General features: G+C 43.0%; 1 protein-coding gene across 11 annotated transcripts in view; it reads left to right on the top strand.

The window, feature by feature from the left end:
* SUSD1 (sushi domain containing 1) overlaps positions 1 to 21,599 on the top strand; it is a 100,201-nt gene that overhangs the window by 64,092 nt on the left and 14,510 nt on the right. For 5 of the 11 annotated variants that reach the window (XR_013346236.1, XM_077817785.1, XM_077817783.1 and 2 more), the window contains 4 exons: positions 619 to 713; positions 3,083 to 3,269; positions 17,192 to 17,285; positions 18,526 to 18,775. Coding sequence is in view for 8 of the 11 variants with exons in the window: in XM_077817785.1 (XP_077673911.1) it covers positions 619 to 713; positions 3,083 to 3,269; positions 17,192 to 17,285; positions 18,526 to 18,775 (626 nt within the window). In the remaining 3 variants the exon portion in view is untranslated. Of the gene's footprint in view, positions 1 to 618; positions 714 to 3,082; positions 3,270 to 16,248; positions 16,399 to 17,191; positions 17,286 to 18,143; positions 18,199 to 18,525; positions 18,776 to 21,599 lie in introns of those variants that run through there. The other 6 variants (XR_013346238.1, XR_013346237.1, XM_077817787.1 and 3 more) reach the window with 4 other exon arrangements.

The following is a 21,599-nucleotide window of genomic DNA, read 5'->3' as shown; positions in this document are numbered from 1 at the left end:
ACAGCCAATTGGCACTTTCAGCTCTGCAGTAACACACATAGAATTTACCACTGTCAATAGCGATTCCTTTTGGAAGTGCCACAAAAGCCCTGGTGTAATTTGACAAGAAGCCAGGTGCCCATCCTTCCCTCCTATTGGTTTGATGAGAACTGCTCCTATTGTCTGTGTCTTTTTGGCCTGTACGTAGCAGGGAGCAGGTTTTAAAACAGAAATATTTGATGAGTGGAAAACGCTGTTTCCCCAAAGCTGTTGCTTACCGCTATTATTTTGATTGTAAAAGGAGAGAGCCAAGTTGCCCTTCTAAAAGTGCATCCTCCCCTGGACCTTAGGCATCTGAAGTTTACCTTAATTTGTGGGGAGGCTTTAAAATTCCCTTTAGTACTATGTTTGGTTTTTTTATAACTGTAATTTCATTTAAAAATTTTATACCTGATTTACAATATTTGGGCACTCTAAAAGGAATGAGGTTCCACTCCCTCCTAATAACACTGGATCCTCTAAAGTAAAAACAGACTCAGACCTTATAATTTAAAGCCAGTCATGATCAATAATGTTACAGGAAGATTTTTTAAAATGTTCTTAATTATGAGGCTTCCCCCTGTCTCACTCTCTCTGCAGTAAAGGAAGCCTTCAGTAATATGCGGATACTTAACGACACCTGCTTGACATGGAGGCGAAGCATAAGGAGTGCTGATAGGAAAGAAATCTATTCAGTAAGTGATACATATTTTGTGTATCCTCCACTGTGGAACCTCCACTGAAGCTGTCTGTGGTGGGCCCGGGACTGGCTGCTTTTATCTAAAGTTTCCCGCAGTTAGAGATTATCCAGAGTTTATTGCATCCCTCTAGCTGAGGGACGGCCTGTGAGAATTAAACAGAGCATGCAGTCTGTTTTTTTGTTACTCAAATAACTGAGAATTGATAGGTGTGAAATTGTTTCTTTGGCGTTATTAACATTACGACTATTTGAGACCAGAGCAGTGGAAAATACGCATGACTACAAGCATACGTACAAGCCCAGCTGTCTATAACTTGGTTCTGTGAGGGACTGGGCATTCTCATTTCATGTGGATGTAGCATACTTGGACTTTCAGAGAGCCTTTGGCAAGGTCCCTCACCAATGGCTCTTAAGCAAACTAAGCACGCAAAGGAAAAGGGGAAGATCCTCTCATGGATCAGTAACTGGTTAAAACAAAGGGTAGGAATAAATGGCCAATTTTCAGGGGAGAGAGAGGTAAATAGTGATGTCCCCCCAGGGTTCTGTACTGGGACCAGTGCTGTTCAACATATTCATAAATGATCTGGAAGGAGAGAGAAGTGGCAAAATTTGCAGACGATACAAAATTACTCAATATAGTTCAGTCCAAAGCAGACTGCGAAGAATTACAAAGGGATCTCGCAAAACTGGGTGACTGGGCAATAAAAATGCAGATGAAATTCAATGTTGATAAATGCCAAGTTGTGCCAATTAGAAAACATAATCCCAACTACGCATCCAAAAAAAGAGGGTTCAAATTGGCTATTACCACTCAGGAAAGAGATCTTGCAATCGTGGATAGTTCTTTGAAAAAATCCTCTCAATGTGCACCAGCAGTCAAAAAAGCTAACCATTTTAGGAACCATTAGGAAAGGGATAGATAATAAAACAGAAAATGTCATAATGCTTCTATTTAAATCCAGGTACGCCCATACCTTGAATACTGCATGCAGTTCTGATCACCCCATCTAAAAAAGGATATATTAGAACTGCAAAAAGCACAGAGAAGAGCAACAAAAATGATTAGAAAAGAAAAGGAGTACTTGTGGCACCTTAGAGACTAACCAATTTATTTAAGCATAAGCTTTCGTGAGCTACAGCTCACTTCATCGGATGCATAAAGTGGAAAGTACAGTGAGCGGATTTTATATATACACACATTCCACTTTATGCATTCGATAAAGTGAGCTGTAGCTCACGAAAGCTTATGCTCAGATAAATTGGTTAGTCTCTAAGGTGCCACAAGGACTCCTTTTCTTTTTGCGAATACAGACTAACACGGCTGCTACTCTGAAAAATGATTAAGGGTATGGAACAGCTTCCGTATGAGGAGGGATTAAAAAGACTGGGGGACTTTTCCACTTAGGATATCATAGCGATCTATAAAATCTTGACTGGTATGGAGAAAGTGAATAAGGAAGTGTTATTTACTCCTTCTCATAACACAAGAATCAGGGGTCGTCCAATGAAACTAACAGGCAACAGGTTTAAAACAAACAAAAGGAAATACTTCTTCTCGCAATGCACAGTCACCCTGTGGAACTTGTTGCCAGGGGATGTTGTGAAGGCACAGAGTTCAAAAGAAAATTAGATTAGTTCTTCAAGGGTAGGTCAATCATTGGCTATTAGCCAAGGTGGTCAGCGGTGCAACCACATGATCTGAGTGTCCCTAGCCTCTGACTGTCAGAAGCTGGGAGGGGATGATGGGATGGATCATGCAATGATTGCCCTGTTCTGTTCATTCCCTCTGAAGCACCTGGCAGTGGCCACTGTCAGAAGACAGGGTAGTGGGCTAGATGGACCATTGGTCTGACCCAGTACGGCTGTTCTTATGTTGACTTCAGTAGGATTTGATAGAAATGAACACCTTTCAGGATCAAGTGATAACTGCACAGCATGCACGTGGGTTCGCTTTTGTAAATGTACTGTTTCTGCAATGAAGATACATGAGCAGGCTGCTGGTTTCTGTTAGCTGGCAAACAACCGGTTTGGGGCTGGGCTTCCTTTACCAAAAAAAAAAAAAAAAAAAAAGAGGACGAGGGGGGAGAGAAACGAAGTGCAAGAACTAGCTTTGTTATAGCGTTGTTAAAGTTTAGCCACAAGCATGATGTGTCTTCATAAAACCTGGAAATGTTTTGATTATAGTAATGCTCAACAAATTTAATACAGTATGTTTGTATGCACATGTAGATTTTCAACAAGGATATGGTCAATTACTACTTCATAAAGTTTATGATAAATGGTTTAGTTAGAGTATCTCACAAATTGAACCCATACGAAGTGTCAAAGCCTTCCATTTTCAGCACTGTGATTGTTTCATTACAGTTTCACATACAAGGTCGACGTTGGTATCAGAAGGAATTCTTTCATGAAAGGGCCTTTAACCTCACCATTTACGGACAGACTCCAGAGGTGTGTCTTGATTTGCACCCAGGCACCAATTACACTGTGAATATTTCCACGGCAGCTTTGGATCTTTCTGTGTTAGTTTCCATGACAACTCCAATTATTGGTACGTCCTGCTGTTTTGTTTTTTTTTAACAAGATGACCACTTGAGTGTGAGTGCTTTGCCTAAATGGCAATATTGACAACTGATTTGAACTTAGTGTCTCAGTGTAGATTGTTGAAAAACTCCTGCCTTGTGCTCAGAAACTGTAATCTAATTGTTACAGATTTCATGCTGTTTCTTGTTGAGTCAGCAAATCCCAAAGCATCGGGACAATGGCTGTCATGTGTTTTTAAATGTCACTTCAGCATCACAGGGTAACCGGAGAGGAAGGATGGGCCAGTGATTGGGACTCTAGCCTGGAACTCTGGAGACCTAGTTAAATCCCCTGCTCTGCCATAGACTTCCTGTATGACCTTGGGCAAGTCACTTAGTCTCTGTGTGCCTCACTTCCCTATCTGTACAATGGGGATAATGGCACTGCCCTGCCTCACAGGGGTTGAAAGATTGTGAGGTACTCATACTATGGTAACAGGTGCCCTATGAGTACCACAGACAGTTAGTGCTACCAATGGTGACATTAAAAGGTATTCCAGAAAAATGGCATGGTTGGTGGAGGAGGAGAAAGAGCATGTTATGCTTTTATTTTAATTGTCATTTGCTTCCAGAATTTTTGTTCCATAAAGAAAACTGCACTAATAAAAATCTTCAGCCTTTGAGCTCATTTTGATTCCAGTTAAACTGGTTTAAATTAGGACATTTTTGTACTGTTCCTATGCTGAAAAGCTTCTGGGTTAGATTTAAAAAAACCAACAACACGGTGAAACACTAGCTTTGGTGTTGGCAGCAGACAGATGAGACAGATGAAACCTAGCAAGCTCTTTGAATTTTGTAACTATGTTCAGCCACTAGGTGCAGCTGTTTATCTGCTGGATGCCCAATGAAGAACTAGGGAGTTGTTTATGTGGTATTTTCCAAATCATGAATACTTCAGTACTTTATTAATAGTAAATCTTAGCTTTTAAGATGTCATAGAAGGGGGGAAAAAATCTATTCCTTGAGTGCGAAAGTTCTTGTGTAAGGCACACAGTGTTCTGGATCACTTTAGCGAAGTACAGCAATTATTGGACGATTTTTTGCTTGGAAATTGCCTAGCTGTCATTCAGAAGTAGTGAATTGTTGTATCTGTTCATGTGTCTTGTTAAAACAAAGCATATCCTGGAATTTGATTGCTTGAGATGCTTTTGAATACCCACAGTTATAACCTGTAGGCATTCCACTTTACATTGTCACCCTGTAAGAGTTCACAAGCTATGCAAGAGTGGAGCAGTTCATTACTTGTTCAGAAGACCTGTACGGAATACTTTCTAGCAGGTGCTGCATGAGGTGGTGTTGATGATTTGGTACCTGGCATGCTTCTCTTTGAGCTGAGTTAGTACTGAATAAATGCGCCAGCATAGTCCTGGGTGAGGTATCTGTAGAGCCCTGTGTGGATACAAATGGATATCCGTGGTTACAGATATAAATTTGTATCCACACAGGGCTGTAGGTATTTGGTGGAGAGGCATAAAAATTTGGTCATGTCTGCTTATCAAGCAAGATCTCATTAAAAGGCCCATTTCACTTTTTTATAAGAGTAATGGGGTTTGAGTCACTTTCGATTTACCTCCCACATTTAAATTTTATAAAATTACACAATTTAGGATTAATAAAACTGTACTAGACATGATAAATTGACCCCTACTGGATTGATTGCTGCCCATCAATCTGGCCAGTAGTGTAGACAAGCCCTCAGATGGCTATACTTTGGTGGTGGTGGAGTTATCCTAATTTGTATGCCACTTTAAGCTTGTTAAAGTGCTTTGTGGCCCTTTGGGATCAAAAGTCCTATATAAATGTAAGATACTTCAGAAGATCAAATGCTCTAAGGAAGCTGAAAGACTGAAACAAATGTTTTACTGCGGATGTACTGTAACTGGCCTAACCTTTGTTATCGGGTGATATAGCTGCTTGAGGTTGCGTGCTGATCTCTTTGGGGGAAGTGTAAGAGTATGTCTACACTACGGAATTAGGTCGAATTTATAGAAGTCGGTTTTTTAGAAATCGGTTTTATATATTCGAGTGTGTGTGTCCCCACAGAAAATGCTCTAAGTGCATTAAGTGCATTAACTCGGCGGAGTGCTTCCACAGTACCGAGGCAAGAGTCGACTTCCGGAGCGTTGCACTGTGGGTAGCTATCCCACAGTTCCCGCAGTCTCCGCTGCCCATTGGAATTCTGGGTTGAGATCCCAATGCCTGATGGGGCTAAAACAGTGTCGCGGGTGGTTCTGGGTACATATCATCAGGCTCCCGTTCCCTCCCCCCCTCCGTGAAAGCAAGGGCAGACAATCGTTTCGCGCCTTTTTTCCTGAGTTACCTGTGCAGACGCCATACCACGGCAAGCATGGAGCCCGCTCAGGTAACCGTCACCCTATGTCTCCTGGGTGCTGGCAGACATGGTACTGCATTGCTACACAGCAGCATCAATCACTTGCCTTGTGGCAGCAGACGGTACAGTACGACTGGTAGCCGTCATCATCATGTCCGAGGTGCTCCTGGCCACATCGGCCAGGAGCAACTGGGCAGACATGGGCGCAGGGACTAAATTTGGAATGACTTGACCAGGTCATTCTCTTTAGTCCTGCAGTCAGTCCTATTGAACTGTCTTATGGTGAGCAGGCAGGCGATATGGATTGCTAGCAGTCCTATTGCATCATCTTCTGCCGGGCAGCCATGAGGTGTGGATGGCATGCAGTCCTTCTGCACCGTCTGCTGCCAGCCAAAGATGTAGAAGATAGATGGAGTGGATCAAAACAAGAAATAGACCAGATTTGTTTTGTACTCATTTGCTTCCCCTCCCTCCCCGGTCTAGGGGACTCATTCCTCTAGGTCACACTGCAGTCACTCACAGAGAAGGTGCAGCGAGGTAAATCTAGCCATGTATCAATCAGAGGCTAGACTAACCTCCTTGTTCCAATAAGAACAATAACTTAGGTGCACCATTTCTTATTGGAACCCTTCGTGAAGTCCTGCCTGAAATACTCCTTGATGTAAAGCCACCCCCTTTGTTGATTTTAGCTCCCTGAAGCCAAACCTGTAAGCCGTGTCGTCAGTCGCCCCTCCCTCTGTCAGAGCAACAGCAGACAATCGTTCCGCGCCTTTTTTCTGTGCGGACGCCATACCAAGGCAAGCATGGAGGCCGCTCAGCTCACTTTGGCAATTAGGAGCACATTAAACACCACACGCATTATCCAGCAGTATATGCAGCACCAGAACCTGGCAGAGCAATACCGGGCGAGGAGGCGACGTCAGCGCGGTCACGTGAGTGATCAGGACATGGACACAGATTTCTCTCAAAGCATGGGCCCTGCCAATGCTTGCATCATGGTGCTAATGGGGCAGGTTCATGCTGTGGAATGCCGATTCTGGGCTCGGGAAACAAGCACAGGCTGGTGGGACCGCATAGTGTTGCAGGTCTGGGACGATTCCCAGTGGCTGCGAAACTTTCACATGCGTAAGGGCACTTTCATGGAACTTTGTGACTTGCTTTCCCCTGCCCTGAAGCGCATGAATACCAAAATGAGAGCAGCCCTCACAGTTGAGAAGCGAGTAGCGATAGCCCTGTGGAAGCTTGCAACGCCAGACAGCTATCGGTCAGTTGGGAATCAATTTGGAGTGGGCAAATCTACTGTGGGGGCTGCTGCGATGCAAGTAGCCCACGCAATCAAAGATCTGCTGATATCAAGGGTAGTGACCCTGGGAAACGTGCAGGTCATAGTGGATGGCTTTGCTGCAATGGGATTCCCTAACTGTGGTGGGGCCATAGACGGAATCCATATCCCTATCTTGGCACCGGAGCACCAAGCCGGCGAGTACATAAACCGCAAGGGGTACTTTTCAATAGTGCTGCAAGCTCTGGTGGATCACAAGGGACATTTCACCAACATCAACGTGGGATGGCCAGGAAAGGTACATGATGTTCGCATCTTCAGGAACTCTGGTCTGTTTCAAAAGCTGCAGGAAGGGACTTTATTCCCAGACCAGAAAATAACTGTTGGGGACGTTGAAATGCCTATATGTATCCTTGGGGACCCAGCCTACCCCTTAATGCCATGGCTCATGAAGCCGTACATAGGCAGCCTGGACAGTAGTCAGGAGCTGTTCAACTACAGGCTGAGCAAGTGCAGAATGGTGGTAGAATGTGCATTTGGACGTTTAAAGGCGCGCTGACGCAGCTTACTGACTCGCTTAGACCTCAGCGAAACCAATATTCCCACTGTTATTACTGCTTGCTGTGTGCTCCACAATATCTGTGAGAGTAAGAGGGAGACGTTTATGGCGGGGTGGGAGGTTGAGGCAAATCGCCTGGCTGCTGGTTACGCGCAGCCAGACACCAGGGCGGTTAGAAGATCACAGGAGGGCGCGGTACGCATCAGAGAAGCTTTGAAAACCAGTTTCATGACTGGCCAGGCTACGGTGTGAAAGTTCTGTTTGTTTCTCCTTGATGAAACCCCCTGCCCCTTGGTTCACTCTACTTCCCTGTAAGCTAACCACCCTCCCCTCCTCCCTTCGATCACCGCTTGCAGAGGCAATAAAGTCATTGTTGCTTCACATTCATGCATTCTTTATTCATTCATCACACAAATAGGGGGATGACTACCAAGGTAGCCCAGGAGGGGTGGTGGAGGAGGGAAGGAAAATGCCACACAGCACTTTAAAAGTTTACAACTTTAAAATTTATTGAATGCCAGCCTTCTTTTTTTTGGGCAATCCTCTGTGGCGGAATGGCTGGTTGGCCGGTGGCCCCCCCACTGCGTTCTTGGGCGTCTGGGTGTGGAGGCTATGGAACTTGGGGAGGAGGGCGGTTGGTTACACAGGGGCTGTAGTGGCAGTCTGTGCTCCAGCTGCCTTTGCTGCAGCTCAACCATACACTGGAGCATACTGGTTTGGTCCGCCAGCAGCCTCAGCATTGAATCCTGCCTCCTCTCATCACGCTGCCGCCACATTTGAGCTTCAGCCCTGTCTTCAGCCCGCCACTTACTCTCTTCAGCCCGCCACCTCTCCTCCCGGTCGTTTTGTGCTTTCCTGCACTCTGACATTATTTGCCTGCACGCATTCGTCTGTGCTCTGTCAGTGTGGGAGGACAGCATGAGCTCAGAGAACATTTCATCACGAGTGCGTTTTTTATTTTCTTTCTAATCTTCACTAGCCTCTGGGAAGGAGAAGATCCTGTGATCATTGAAACACATGCAGCTGGTGGAGAAAAAAAAAGGGACAGTGGTATTTAAAAAGACACATTTTATAAAACAGTGGCTACACTCTTTCAGGGTAAACCTTGCTGTTAACATTCCATACATAGCACATGTGCTTTCATTACAATGTCGCATTTTGCCTCCCCCCACCGCATGGCTACCCCCTCAACCCTACCCCCTCCCTGTGGCTAACAGCGGGGAACATTTCTGTTCAGCCACAGGCAAACAGCCCACCAGGAACAGGCTCCTCTGAGTCTCCCCTGAAGAAAAGCACCCTATTTCAATCAGGTGACCATGAATGATATCTCACTCTCCTGAGGATAACACAGAGAGATAAAGAATGGATGTTGTTTGAACGCCAGCAAACATACACTGCAATGCTTTGTTGTACAATGATTCCCGAGTATGTATTACTGGCCTGGAGTGGTAAAGTGTCCTACCACGAAGGACACAATAAGGCTGCCCTCCCCAGAAACCTTTTGCAAAGGCTTTGGGAGTACATCCAGGAGAGCCGCGAATGCCAGGGCAAAGTAATCCTTTCACATGCTTGCTTTAAACCATGTATAGTATTTTAAAAGGTACACTCACCGGAGGTCGGGAAAAGCGGTTTCTCTGCTTGCTTGCTGTGAGCTATCTACAACCATCATCATCATCTTCTTTGTCCCCAAAACCTGCTTCTGTGTTGCCTCCATCTCCATTGAAGGCGTCAAACAACACGGCTGGGGTAGTGGTGGCTGAACCCCCTAAAATGGCATGCAGCTCATCAGAGAAGCGGCATGTTTGGGGCTCTGACCCGGAGCGGCCATTCGCCTCTCTGGTTTTCTGGTAGGCTTGCCTCAGCTCCTTAAGTTTCACGCGGCACTGGTTCGGGTCCCTGTTATGGCCTCTGTCCTTCATGCCCTGAGAGATTTTGACAAAGGTTTTGGCATTTCGAAAACTGGAACGGAGTTCTGATAGCACGGATTCCTCTCCCCATACAGCGATCAGATCCCGTACCTCCCGTTCAGTCCATGCTGGAGCTCTTTTGCGATTCTGGGACTCCATCATGGTCACCTCTGCTGATGAGCTCTGCATGGTCACCTGCAACTAGCCACGCTGGCCAAACAGGAAATGAGATTCAAAAGTTCGCAGTTCTTTTCCTGTCTACCTGGCCAGTGCATCTGAGTTGAGAGTGCTGTCCAGAGCGGTCACAATGGAGCACTCTGGGATAGCTCCCGGAGGCCAATACCGTCAAATTGTGTCCACAGTACCCCAGATTCAACCTGGCAAGGCCGATTTAAGCGCTAATCCACTTGTCAGGGGTGGAGTAAGGAAATCGATTTTAAGAGTCCTTTAAATCGAAATAAAGGGCTTCATCGTGTGGACGGGTGCAGGTTTACATAGATTTAACGCTGCTAAATTCGACCTAAAGTCCTAGTGTAGACCAGGGCTAAGAAGCTATGGCCCTCAATTTACCCACAGTTAACAAATGTTCCTGGTGAGTCATGGATTTACATTTCAGAACATAGGATCACAACTTCAGCTGGTATAAATTCCCATACCTCATTAACTTCAATAGAGCTACTCCAGTTTACTGCAGTTGAGGACCCGGCCCATAGATTCTGTAATGCTAGATGCCCTCTTACAGAGGCACATCATTCCATGGTGACCATGTTCCTCTATGGAGGAAATTAATAAGGGTAGAGAGCGTATTTAGTGTGAACCTGTGCCGTATAGTTCCCTATTAATGAAAGGTTGCTTTGTGCTCAGACAGAAAAAAGAGAGAGAATCTACAGCGTTGATGAATGTCTGTCAGGAAACCTACCCTGGCTTCAGATATCCTGAATGAGATGATTCATTATGCCCATAATGGGATGTGTGTTTACACAAAAATTGGAATTCAGCAGCTTGCTACTTTCCTTACCACAGTCAGCCTGGCAAGCAGATTCCTTTTTAAATAATTCTGTGATGAGCATGTGATTGTTCTTGTCTCCTGGCCAGTAAAGATGTTCTATTGAGTGGTTCATAGAGCATTGAAATTCTGTTCCTTTCATATTCCCAGCAGTGTCCTCCTTAGGCTGCCTTTTCTGCCTTCCCGGCTTGCATAAGAGTTCTTACCATGTGCTCACATAAGATAGGAGCTTGAGTCATGAGAAATGGTTGAGCAGTCATTGCCCAATCAATATTAAAAGATTGGTGATGTGAGCTTTCTGTGTTTTGGCAAGAAGGACAGTTTGTGACTGTTTCTCCTGCTCCCCTCCATTACCCCTCCCCAAAAAGGGCTATAAAGGTTGTACTGTCTCTTATTTCTCTGTCAGAGTTACTGATTGTGTGTAGTCCCAAATGTGTTCTTCTCTTTTATAGATCATTCGTGAAGAAGATATCCTAGGTAAAACATTGTCGCTGACTATTTCTGAATTGAAGAAATGTCTTTTCTTTTTTTTTTAATAAACACTCACTGGCATTTGAGAAATGGCTAGGAAGAATTTAAGAAATACTGGTCTTAAATGAATAAGCCACAGCAAGGATATGCATCATAGAAGATTAGGGTTGGAAGAGACCTCAGGAGGTCATCTAGTCCAACCCCCGGCTCAAAGCAGAACTAACTCCAACTAAATCATCCCAGGCTTTGTCAAAACGGGCCTTAAAAACCTCTAATGATGGAGATTCCACCAGCTCCCTAGGTAACCCATTCCAGTGCTTCACCACCCTCCTAGGGAAATAGTTTTTCCTAATATCCAACCGAGATCTCCCCCATTGCAACTTGAGACCACTGCTCCTTGTTCTGTCATCTGCCACCACTGAGAACAGCCGAGTTCCATCCTCTTTGGAACCCCCCTTAAGATAATTGAAGGCTGCTATCAAATCCCCCCCTCACTCTTCTCTTCTGCAGACTAAATAAGCCCAATGGCTCTGCAATCACATCAGCCAACTCCCTTAGCACCCTAGGATGCATTGCATCTGGCCCCATGGACTTGCGCATGTCCAGCTTTTCTAAATAGTCCTTAACCTGTTCTTTCACCACTGAGGGCTTCTCGCCTCCCCCCATATTGTGCTGCCCAGCGCAGCAGTCTGGGAGCTGACCTTGTCTGTGAAGACCGAGGCGCACAAAGGTAGTGACCCCTCACTCTTCTTATTAAAAATTATTTACATCAGAAATGAATAATCATGGAACTGAAGGTCTAGAAAGAGTTATTTGCCCTAAGGGAATGAATTCCACAGCATTATGTTTCCTCCGTGAATAGTTTTGTGGTGCCCCTCTCATTCTGGGTTTTTGTCACACATTGCATCCCAAATGGAATTCCATAACCTTAGGTGAAAATAAAACAGCTTACCATTGTTCCGTTCATGTGCAAGTAGGAATAAAGTTAGGCTAACTCACCTAACTCCCCTCGGGGTTGGGGGATCTTTCATTTCTTTTTCTTTTTTCAAATGTTAAAAATTTCCGCCTTCCACTGAGGGAGGAAGGGACTGTAGGAGACATGTGGATTTACTGTGGATATTCCCTGATATTTCTGCTATCCTGACAGACCTCCAGGGGGTGATGAGTTACAACAAGAATTACAGAGAAATGATTTTCTGTTTCAGTGAAGCAGGCAGGGGGATTGATGACAACCAGTAATATAAATGTATGTTTTTATGTGACAGGAATTTAGTCTCCAATCTTGCAAATATTTATGTGTGATGTATTTAACTTTATATATGTGAGTAGCCCTATTGAAGATAATGGGACTGCTTGCATGAATAAAATTTAGGCACAAGGGTAACTGTTGACAGGATCGGTGCCATAAACTCGCCCAATGCAATTGTCTATGAGAGGTTGTATGTGAAATCCTTCCTCTATATATAAACTTAATCTCCTTCCAGTGAATTTTGGGGTTTCTACAGGTCTCTGTTTTGGCCCCTTCCATTTCTCCTTTTATATCCTGTCTCTGGGCAGTCACATTCACAAATACAACTCCAGCTGCCACCATTATGCTGATAACTTGAAGATTTACTTCTGCATGCCTGACCTGTCTCCCCCTGGCCGAACCAAAATCTCAGTTTATTTTTCTGACATCTCCCCATGGATGTCCAACCTTCATCTTAAACACAACCTGGCCAAAGCAGAACTCTTAATCATTCTCTCCAGTCCTCCAGGACACCATCACCATCCTCCCTTTTGCCTGGGCCCATAGCCTGGGCATTTTCTTTGACTTGGCTCTCTCTAGATCTCCACTTCCAGGCCACACCTAAATCTTTGCATTTCTTCCTGCATAACATCTCTTAAGATATGACCTTTCCTCTCTGTCCGCACAACTAAAACTCTCATCTGGTCACCAGAGATGTCATTGGAATCAAAAACTTTCATGTCTCAACTGCTTCAATGGTCTCCTCTCTGGCCTTGACAAATTCTGCTGCCTGGAGCATTTTCCTGACTTGTGACTTTGATTACATCTCTTCCCTCTTTGCACCTTTCCACCGGCTTCATCTTCTTGTCTGCATCAGACACAAACTACTTGTCTTCACTTTTAAGGCCTCCACAGCCTAACCCCGCCTTACCCAGCGTTTCACACATGGGACCCCTGCATTTGTTATGCAAATGATTTTCCGGTCTTGATTTTCAATTTTAAAAAAAATTTGCAACAAACCTCTGTGATTTTTCCCCTCACTTGTGGGAGAAGCTCTCCATTTTGAAACACTTGGAGGAGAGGAAGGTGATCAGGAACAGTCAACATGGATTCACCAAGGACAAGTCACGTCTGACCAACCTGATTGTCTTCTGTGATGAGATAATTGGCTCTGTGGATATGGGAAAAGCGGTGGTTGTGATATTTCTTGACTTTAGCAAAGCTGTTGATAAAGTCTCCCACGGTATCCTTGCTAGCAAGTTAAAGAAGTATGGATTGGTTGAATGGACTATAAGGTGGATAGAAAGCTGGCTAGATTGTCGGGCTCAACAGGTAGGGCTCAACATCTCGATGTCTAGTTGGCAGCTGGTATCAAGCGGAGTACCCCAGGGATCAGTCCTGGGGCTGGTTTTGTACAACATCTTTATTAATGATCTGGATGACGGGATGGATTGCACCCTCAGCAAGTTTGCGGATGACACTAAGATGCGGGGAGAGGTAGATACGCTGGAGTGTAGGGATAGGGTCCAGAGTGACTAAACAAATAGGAAGATTGGGCCAAAAGAAATCTGATGAGGTTCAACAAGGACAAGTGCAGAGTCCTGCACTTAGGAAGGAAGAATCCCATGCACCGCTACAGGCTGGGGACTGACTGGCTAAGCAGCAGTTCTGCAGAAATGGACCTGGGGATTACAGTGAACAAGAAGCTGGATATGAGTCAGCAGTGTGACCTTGTTGCCAAGAAGGCCAATGGCATATTGGGCTCTATTAGTAGGAATGTTGCCAGCAGATCGAGGGAAGTGATTATTCCCCTCTCTTCAGCACTGGTGAGGCCACACCTGGACTATTGTGTGCAGTTTTGGTCCCCCAAGTACAGAACGGCTGTGGACAAACTGGAGAGAGTCCAGAGGAGGGCAGCAAAAACGATTAGGGGGCTGGGGCATGTGACTTATGAGGAAAGGCTGAGGGAACTTGGCTTGTTTAGTCTGCAGAAGAGAAGAGTGAGGGGGGATTTGATAGCAGCCTTCAACTCCTGAAGGGGGCTTCCAAAGAGGATGGAGCTCTGCTGTTCTCAGTGGTGGCAATGGTCTCGAGAAGCAATGGTCTCAAGTTGCAATGAGGGAGGTCTACGTTGGATATTAGGAAACACTATTTCCCTAGGAGGGTGGTGAAACACTGGAATGGGTTACCTAGGGAGGTGGTGGAATCTCTATCCTTAGAGGTTTTTAAGGCCTGCTTGACAAAGCCCTGGCTGGGATAATTTAGTTGGTGTTGGTCTTGCTTTGAGCAGGGGGTTGGACTAGTTAACATTCTGAGGTCTCTTCCAACCCTAATATTCTATGATTCTGTGATAAACATTTGCAAACAATGTGTTTTCAAGAAATGTCAGTTAGGAAAATGGCATTATTTCAGCAGAGAATTGTCTGAACTAGAACCCTTGATTTGACTTCCCTGAACTTGAGGAAAGATACCATCTGGATGCAAACCTTGTTGCTCAGGGGCATCACTATTTTTAAAGCATTATCATCAGCAGAGAATGGCTTCTAGAAAAGCAGAGAAACTCAAACAGGGCTGCTCTAGTGCACCAAATGAAGGATTTCTAAAAGGGTGGTAAGCTAAATGATTGACTGGCCATACGCATATGTTCATTTTAAATAGAGGCATATTTAAAAAGAGACACAAAGAAAATAATATCTTTTTAAATGGAGTCATTATGACTGTAGTATGTATAGTAAAGTAAATTACACTGCTGTCCTAGTCATATAGTATTGATGGAGTGCAAAAGATCAACTAATCAGAAAGACCTTAAGGATTCCTACTGAAAGTGACACTGTTCATCACACGTGTAGTGATTAGTCTGTGCAGTCCTAAGGCTTCAGTTGTAAACTGTGTCTGTAAAAAGTCAGAGGTCTCTGAGATTTAAACGAGGGACAAGTAAATTAGGAATCTTAATGTTTTTTAAAAAATCAGGCCATTCCTGTGTGAAATATCTACTTGAGAACAAACAGGTGAGTCGCATCAATATCATCCAAAAGCTAGCAAGTTTGAGCTGGGGCTGTGGTGCTCAAATGGTATGGACAGCAACACTGGCTTTAGTTTATTCCATGGCCGAGTGCTATGCACCGGTTTGGGGAAGAAGCTCGCACACAGACCTCAACGACATCCAACTAAATGTGGCTCTGAGACTTGTAAGTGGCACCCTGAAGGCCACACCGCTGCCTTGGATTCCAGTCCTCGCAAACATACTTTCTCCAACTATCTGGTGAGAGATGGCTGTGTTGCACTAGTACAAGACAGTTCTTGCTAATCCAAAACTCCCACTCCATGATAGCTTTGTTCACCAATCTTGCGCTTGCCTTAAATCCTGCTGGCCATTCTGGGTGCTTGGAGAAGCTTTTCTGTCACCCAGCTTCAACTCAGAAAACCCCTGGCGGATACAATGGGCAGGCTCTGACATAAACAACAAGCACCTTGTAGATGATCGCACCGTTGAACGACCTGGTTTCTTGCTCTGCCGAAGACAGTGGATGACCATCAACCATATTAGGACATTACACGGAAGATGTGTGCACCTGATGCACAAATGGGGAATCAAGGATTTGCCACAGTGCGAATGCGGAGTCTTCCAAAACCATTGAACGTGATGTGGACAAGTGTCCCATCTTGTCATTTCCAGGAGGTATAGCCTCAAGATCTGTGCTGTTTTCCTATTTCACTTGCAATGCTATTACATGTTCTGTCTGCTATATTTTGGCTTTCAGCTAACACTGTGACCCAGCTCAAATATTCTTGCCATAAAAATGAAACCCATGGTAAAGTGCCAAATTCCTGGCCTACCCAGCACTGATTCTGCGAGGGGTATTTGGAGCGGGGTTTAGTTGAAGACAGGGGTAGATACTGGAACTTTTAGGTTTGTGTTACTGTGAAGTTTGAAGGATACTGCTTCAAACTGGTGGCCTGTAATCCTGGGAGAATGTTTGTTTTTATAGTAATTTACCTGAAGACCAAGAGGGATAGATGTTAATGGCAAACCGCTGAATTTGGGGTGGCAGCTTTTCACTCTTGATCAGGAATTTTCCCACACACAATGGCTGCCCTGCATTAGGTGCTGCTATTGTTGCCGACTTTATGAAGGTGGTCTGAAGGCTTTATTTTTCCCACAGGGATTGTTAAATTTTGATGATCTGCAGGCATGGTAGTTGACTTATTTTTGGCACGCATTAACGTTCTGGCAACGTGCATTTTTCTTAATGTCCTGGCTGCCAAATACTGCATATGGAAGAACTTCAACATAAAGTCCTCCTGTTTCCTGGGGTGAGAATGAAACTAATTTTAAATTTTGGATTGTTGCGGCTTTACATCTTATTAGGGCAGTCTGACCAGTTGCCGAATGTGGCAAAGACCCCAACTTTAAAGGCACTTGTGGCTTGCAGCTTTGCAACTCGTCAAACCACATGCTAGGCCTGGCAGGTACTGGTAAGTGCCCTAAAGCTGTTTTTCCCTTTACACTGCCCATCTGAAATTTAATACAAAGCTCAGATTGGTTAGACATTTTAGGCCTTGTGCATTCTGACTAGGATTAAAAAAATATAAAAATCCTTAATATTTTCTCCAGGCAGAAAACTGAATTAAAGCTTCTCTTGACTGTGCTGAATGTCAGAGGAAGGTGAGGGTACAAAATAGGAATCAAAGAAAGCCACTGCAACAGCATTTATTTTCTTCCCTCTGAGTTCTCCAGGAGTTGAGGGGGCTCTTGAAAGTTCAGGGAAGCACTTGCTGAAAGTCTCCGATGACAGCTTTAAAATATTTGACGGAGGCATTCAAGGTCTACAAAAAGTAAGGTTCAGATCGCACATATTGGCTTTCTCAGGTTGAGCCTGCTGATATGCAGTTCGATCGAAATAAAAACCATCTCCAATATTTGTTAACCAAAAACGTCGTCTGTACATTTTAAGGTATCTTGTGTTCAGATTTGAATCTAAAGCACAGCTCTAGCTTTTAGGGTTAGCATTTTAGTTACTGTGCTGTGTGAGAAAACGCTTACTACCCTCAGACTTGGATTATTCCTCAAACTTTTCTAAAGTACTGATACTGTTTGCTTTTTAGATCCTCCATTCCCAGAAATAGAGTTTGTAACAGTACACGGTCCTATGCCAGCGCTCAGCCTACGGAAAGCAGAAGATAGAAATGGACCTATCAGGTCTGTGGTTTTTTTTTTCTTTCCTTCCTTACATGCTCCTGATTCTCTCAAAATATATTTTTAAAGTACTGATCATTTAGATGTTTGTTTATTTTAGACTGTATTCAATTAGATAATTTTATTAGAGTTGGGACCAAACCAGAATGTTTGAATCCAGGTCCCATCTTCACTGTAGTTTGTGATTGTTCAGATCTGGAGTTTTGCTTCAGTTTAATCTCTCCTCTTTGGACCACAATTCTGTCCTCAGTTACTCTGAATTTATGCTGGTGTAACTTCATTGGCTCAGTGGAGCTACCCCAGATATTCACTGGTGTAACTAAGAGCAGTTTATAATTTTTATGTGCAGACCACATTATGCAGCTAGCAGGAAATTCTCTAGTTACTAGAGAAAACCAGTTACTAGAGTTGGTTACTAGAGAAAACCAAGAGGAAGTTGAAAAAGGTCTTTTCTCCAATCCTGATAAACAGCAACACCATATTAATTTATGGGTACCAAAAATGATAAATACTCTTTGGAGTAGTGAGTTTTAACTCTGCTGACGTCTGGTGGTAAGTGCCTGGGAAATGAGAGAGACGAGTTACTGGAACTCACGTTACAGTAAAGCAGGAAATATTTGGAAGCGAAAACCTAGTGCAGGAGCCAAAGGATAGTGTAGCAACAGTACAGTACATGTACTCTGAGAGTTGCTCTTTTTTATGGGAGGACATCACACTCTGAACTTTTAGTGAACTCAAGGGACAAGTTTCCAATTAAAGTCCAATAGATGGGAGCTCTCATCACTTTCTTGATACTGGAAACAGCATCTTTCTGGGAAATCAGGAACAAATAGTTTTTCATAGGTTGATAATATCTTTCAGCTCCACTTTGGCTTCAAGGAGAAAGTTGTGCGTTGGATGAATTGAGCAAACAGGCAGTTTGTAGAGATTCATAGTTGGCAATTCTCATATGAAAATACTAAATTAGCATGCGCAATCATGTTAAATCTGTGTGTGTGCAATTTGGAAAATCAGCCTTATAATAGGCATGTATAGTCTGTTTTATACAAAGGCAATAAATAGCACATATATAAAGGGAACTATTTCACCCACACATGGAAAGAGTTCACCTGGGATGTTAGTGATTTGAAAACTATTAAACAAAGGGCCAAAATATATAAAGAACTAAATGCAAATATGATTTATCTCTGGTGTTTAGTGCATGCAAATGAATGCTGATGGTTGCTTTTCTGTTTCATTCTAGTTTTTATCAAGTGATTGTGCTTCCCTTGGCCTTGCAAAGCACATTTACTTGTGATTCCCTGGCTGCTGTGACTTTCTTTAGCAATGCCACTGAGGGTTATGTGGCAGCTGAATTCCTGGCCAAGGATGTTGCTGACAACATGCTGATCTCTCTTGGAGACCGACATTACTATGGGGCATTCTATAATGCTCCCTTAAAGCAGGGGAAAGATTACTGTGTGGTACTGAGAATTATAAGCCAATGGAATAAGGTAATGGGTATTTTTTAAAAAAAAAAACCTTTTCTCTGAGTCTTTGTTGAATGAAAGAAGTTTTGATTGGAAAACCAGGGAACATTTTTAGCTTTTTGTTCTGTTCTGATGATATTGTCAGAGACAAGAAGTTGATGATATAAAACTTAAATTGAAAGGTCCTGAAGTAGACATTTTAATTGCTTGCAGTAATTGTAATGCAGAAGCGATTCTGGATGCTGAAATATAAACAAAGGAAAGGATTAGGGATTTAGTGCCAACTTCTGCCTTAAGGGATGGGTGCACAAACCCCACTGATTCGTAGGTAATTACAGGTGCCTATAATTTACAGAGGCCATAGTTTAGCCATAGGGAGTGTTAGTATCTGAAAGTCACTCAACATCAACATATGATTCTTTCTTTTGAGTCAAGTGCTTTTACTCTAAGGTATTCTGTTCTTCCAAGTGACACTACAAGATAACCAGACCTTCTTTAATGGAGTTTTTTGTTTTATTTGCATTTTAGCCTTATAAATAACAGGGGATGTCAACTCTGGGCACCCCTGGTTTTGCGGGAAGACTTATTGAGAGGGTGTATATTGACACTCATACCTTTATTGAAGGGGCAGGATTGTTGAATTTTCAACATTTGAGGAGAAGGAAGCCTTTATTTATTAGTCATTGTAGTTAAATAGGGCTGTCAAGCGATTTAAAAAATTAATCACAAGATTAAAAAAATTATTTGTGATTAATCGCAGTTTTAATCGCAGTGTTGTTAATAAAATACGAATTGACATTTATTATGAATATTTGTCGATGTTTTTCTACATTTTCAAATATATTGATTTCAATTACAACACAGAGTACAAAGAGTACAGCGCTCACTTTATATTAAATAGTTATAAGCAAACACCAGACCAAAGAATTTTAAATAATGTGACTAAATTCCTAAATTGCTCAACTTCCACATTATTGTTCTTGTGGAGTCATCATTTCAGCATCATACACCTGGTCTACACTAGACAAATTACTTGTTCCTGACAACGGATGTCAGCAATGGGTAATTTTTTTAATGTAGACCAGGCCATAGAGTATTCCGGGTAATACATGACCTGAAGTTTCACAAAACAGAACTTTCACGTCTTCTTTATACATCATAAAGTAACCAAAAAGGGTACAATCCCATTCTTTTCCTTTTGCAGGTCACCTTTAAATATTCTCCTACAGTTTTGGAAACCCAAGCCCCATAGCATTGTACAAATGAGAACCAAAAAATGAAAATGGCTTTTAATAAAATTGCAACGTATGCACCTGTACAAGCTGAGTGAAATGCGAAAGACTGAGGGAACTGTGAGGGACATCCACTTACACTAGCCAAATGTCATGCCGCCTGATCCGCAACAGGGAATGCTGGGAGAGCATCAGGGAAGGAACTAGGAAAGCTGAGATAATGGATGAGTACCATTTTTCCTAATGATAAATTTGGCAGGTGAGAAGTGGGAATTCTGGAGAGAGAGGGGGCTTGGGAAATAGCTACAGATTGCCTGGCACTATCATGAAAACCTCCATTAAGCAGAACAAATTGTCCATCCCTGGATGTCTCCTCAGTGAGAGAGTGGTGTTATTTAATTAGCTCCAACCCATCTGGTGCCTGTTTCAGTCTCCACTGATTGCTTTATGGATTCCATACCTCTCAACCTGCCAAGGCCCAAAATGAAAGATACTTCGAAAATAATAGTGCTTGGAGCTTAAAATGATGTGGGATTCATTTCTTTAGCATAAATAAAGCCTTCTACAACCCCAGTTTCATCATTCAGCATTTGTGGAGTGGATATGTAATAAAGCCACAGTAAGTCTGCGAGGGAGGGAGGTAAATTTGGTATTCCAGTTAGAGTGTTTTGTAGTATGTAGCACAGGCATCAAAATGGCTAGGGGTAGAACGTTGAAATTTGGAATATAAGGAACCCTAATTGAGGGGAAAATGCCTTTAACTGTTCTGACAACTGGTCTTGAAAAACTCATGGTGTGCACACATGCGCAGTACATTGCTCGTGTTTTCTCTCCTAAACATGGAAAGTGCACAGCTGTGGAAGGCTATACTGTCTATGTGTGCATGACTAACTTATCTACAGAGTGAAAAGGGCAGTATGTAGGCTGAAGCAAGGACTCCATTGGGATCTCTTGGCTCAATCCCAGGGGACCTTGTTAGGTGCATGATATTAGGGGAGGTTGCCTCATACAGAGTGAAGTCCTGTAGGTCTGTTTTTGTTCATTCTTTACCCTATCTTTTATCCTTTTAAACAGCTAGAAAATCCCATAGCAAAGACTATATTAAGTATCATTGAGGTTGTATAGAAGCTCAAAATAAAGCCCCAAACGAAGATTGTCCCTTTGTGCAGATGCATCATGACTTAGTCTTTAATTACATGATAACATACCATTTATCCACTGCAATAGTATACTTTTTTGTCTAAAACCTTCAATAAAATATGTGTAAATACCAGAGTCCATGTAAGTCATTTATATGTAAAGTACATGTTAAACCATGCCAATATAACATACTTCATATTAAGTATACACCATAGAGCAGTACTATACTTAAAATGTATATGTATGTTTGAGGGTGTGAGATGCAGAAAAAGAAAACAGAAACGAGAACACATCAAAAAAGAGGAAAACTGATTAAACAAGAATTTATAAAAAGTCTGTCCATAATGATAGTTTGGATCATTGTGAAAATTAAACTAGTGTAAGTACTGTATTAAAGTTTCTTTAAAAATTTTAAGGTGCTAAATGTGTATTCAAGGGTGGAGAAAACACTGTGTACTATATTATTCGAGACACAG

This window comes from Eretmochelys imbricata, chromosome 5 (genome assembly GCF_965152235.1).
Source record: "Eretmochelys imbricata isolate rEreImb1 chromosome 5, rEreImb1.hap1, whole genome shotgun sequence".
Lineage (NCBI taxonomy): Eukaryota > Metazoa > Chordata > Testudines > Cheloniidae > Eretmochelys > Eretmochelys imbricata.
Note: the sequence above shows the minus strand (reverse complement) of the source record. Positions and strands in the feature narration are given on the sequence as shown.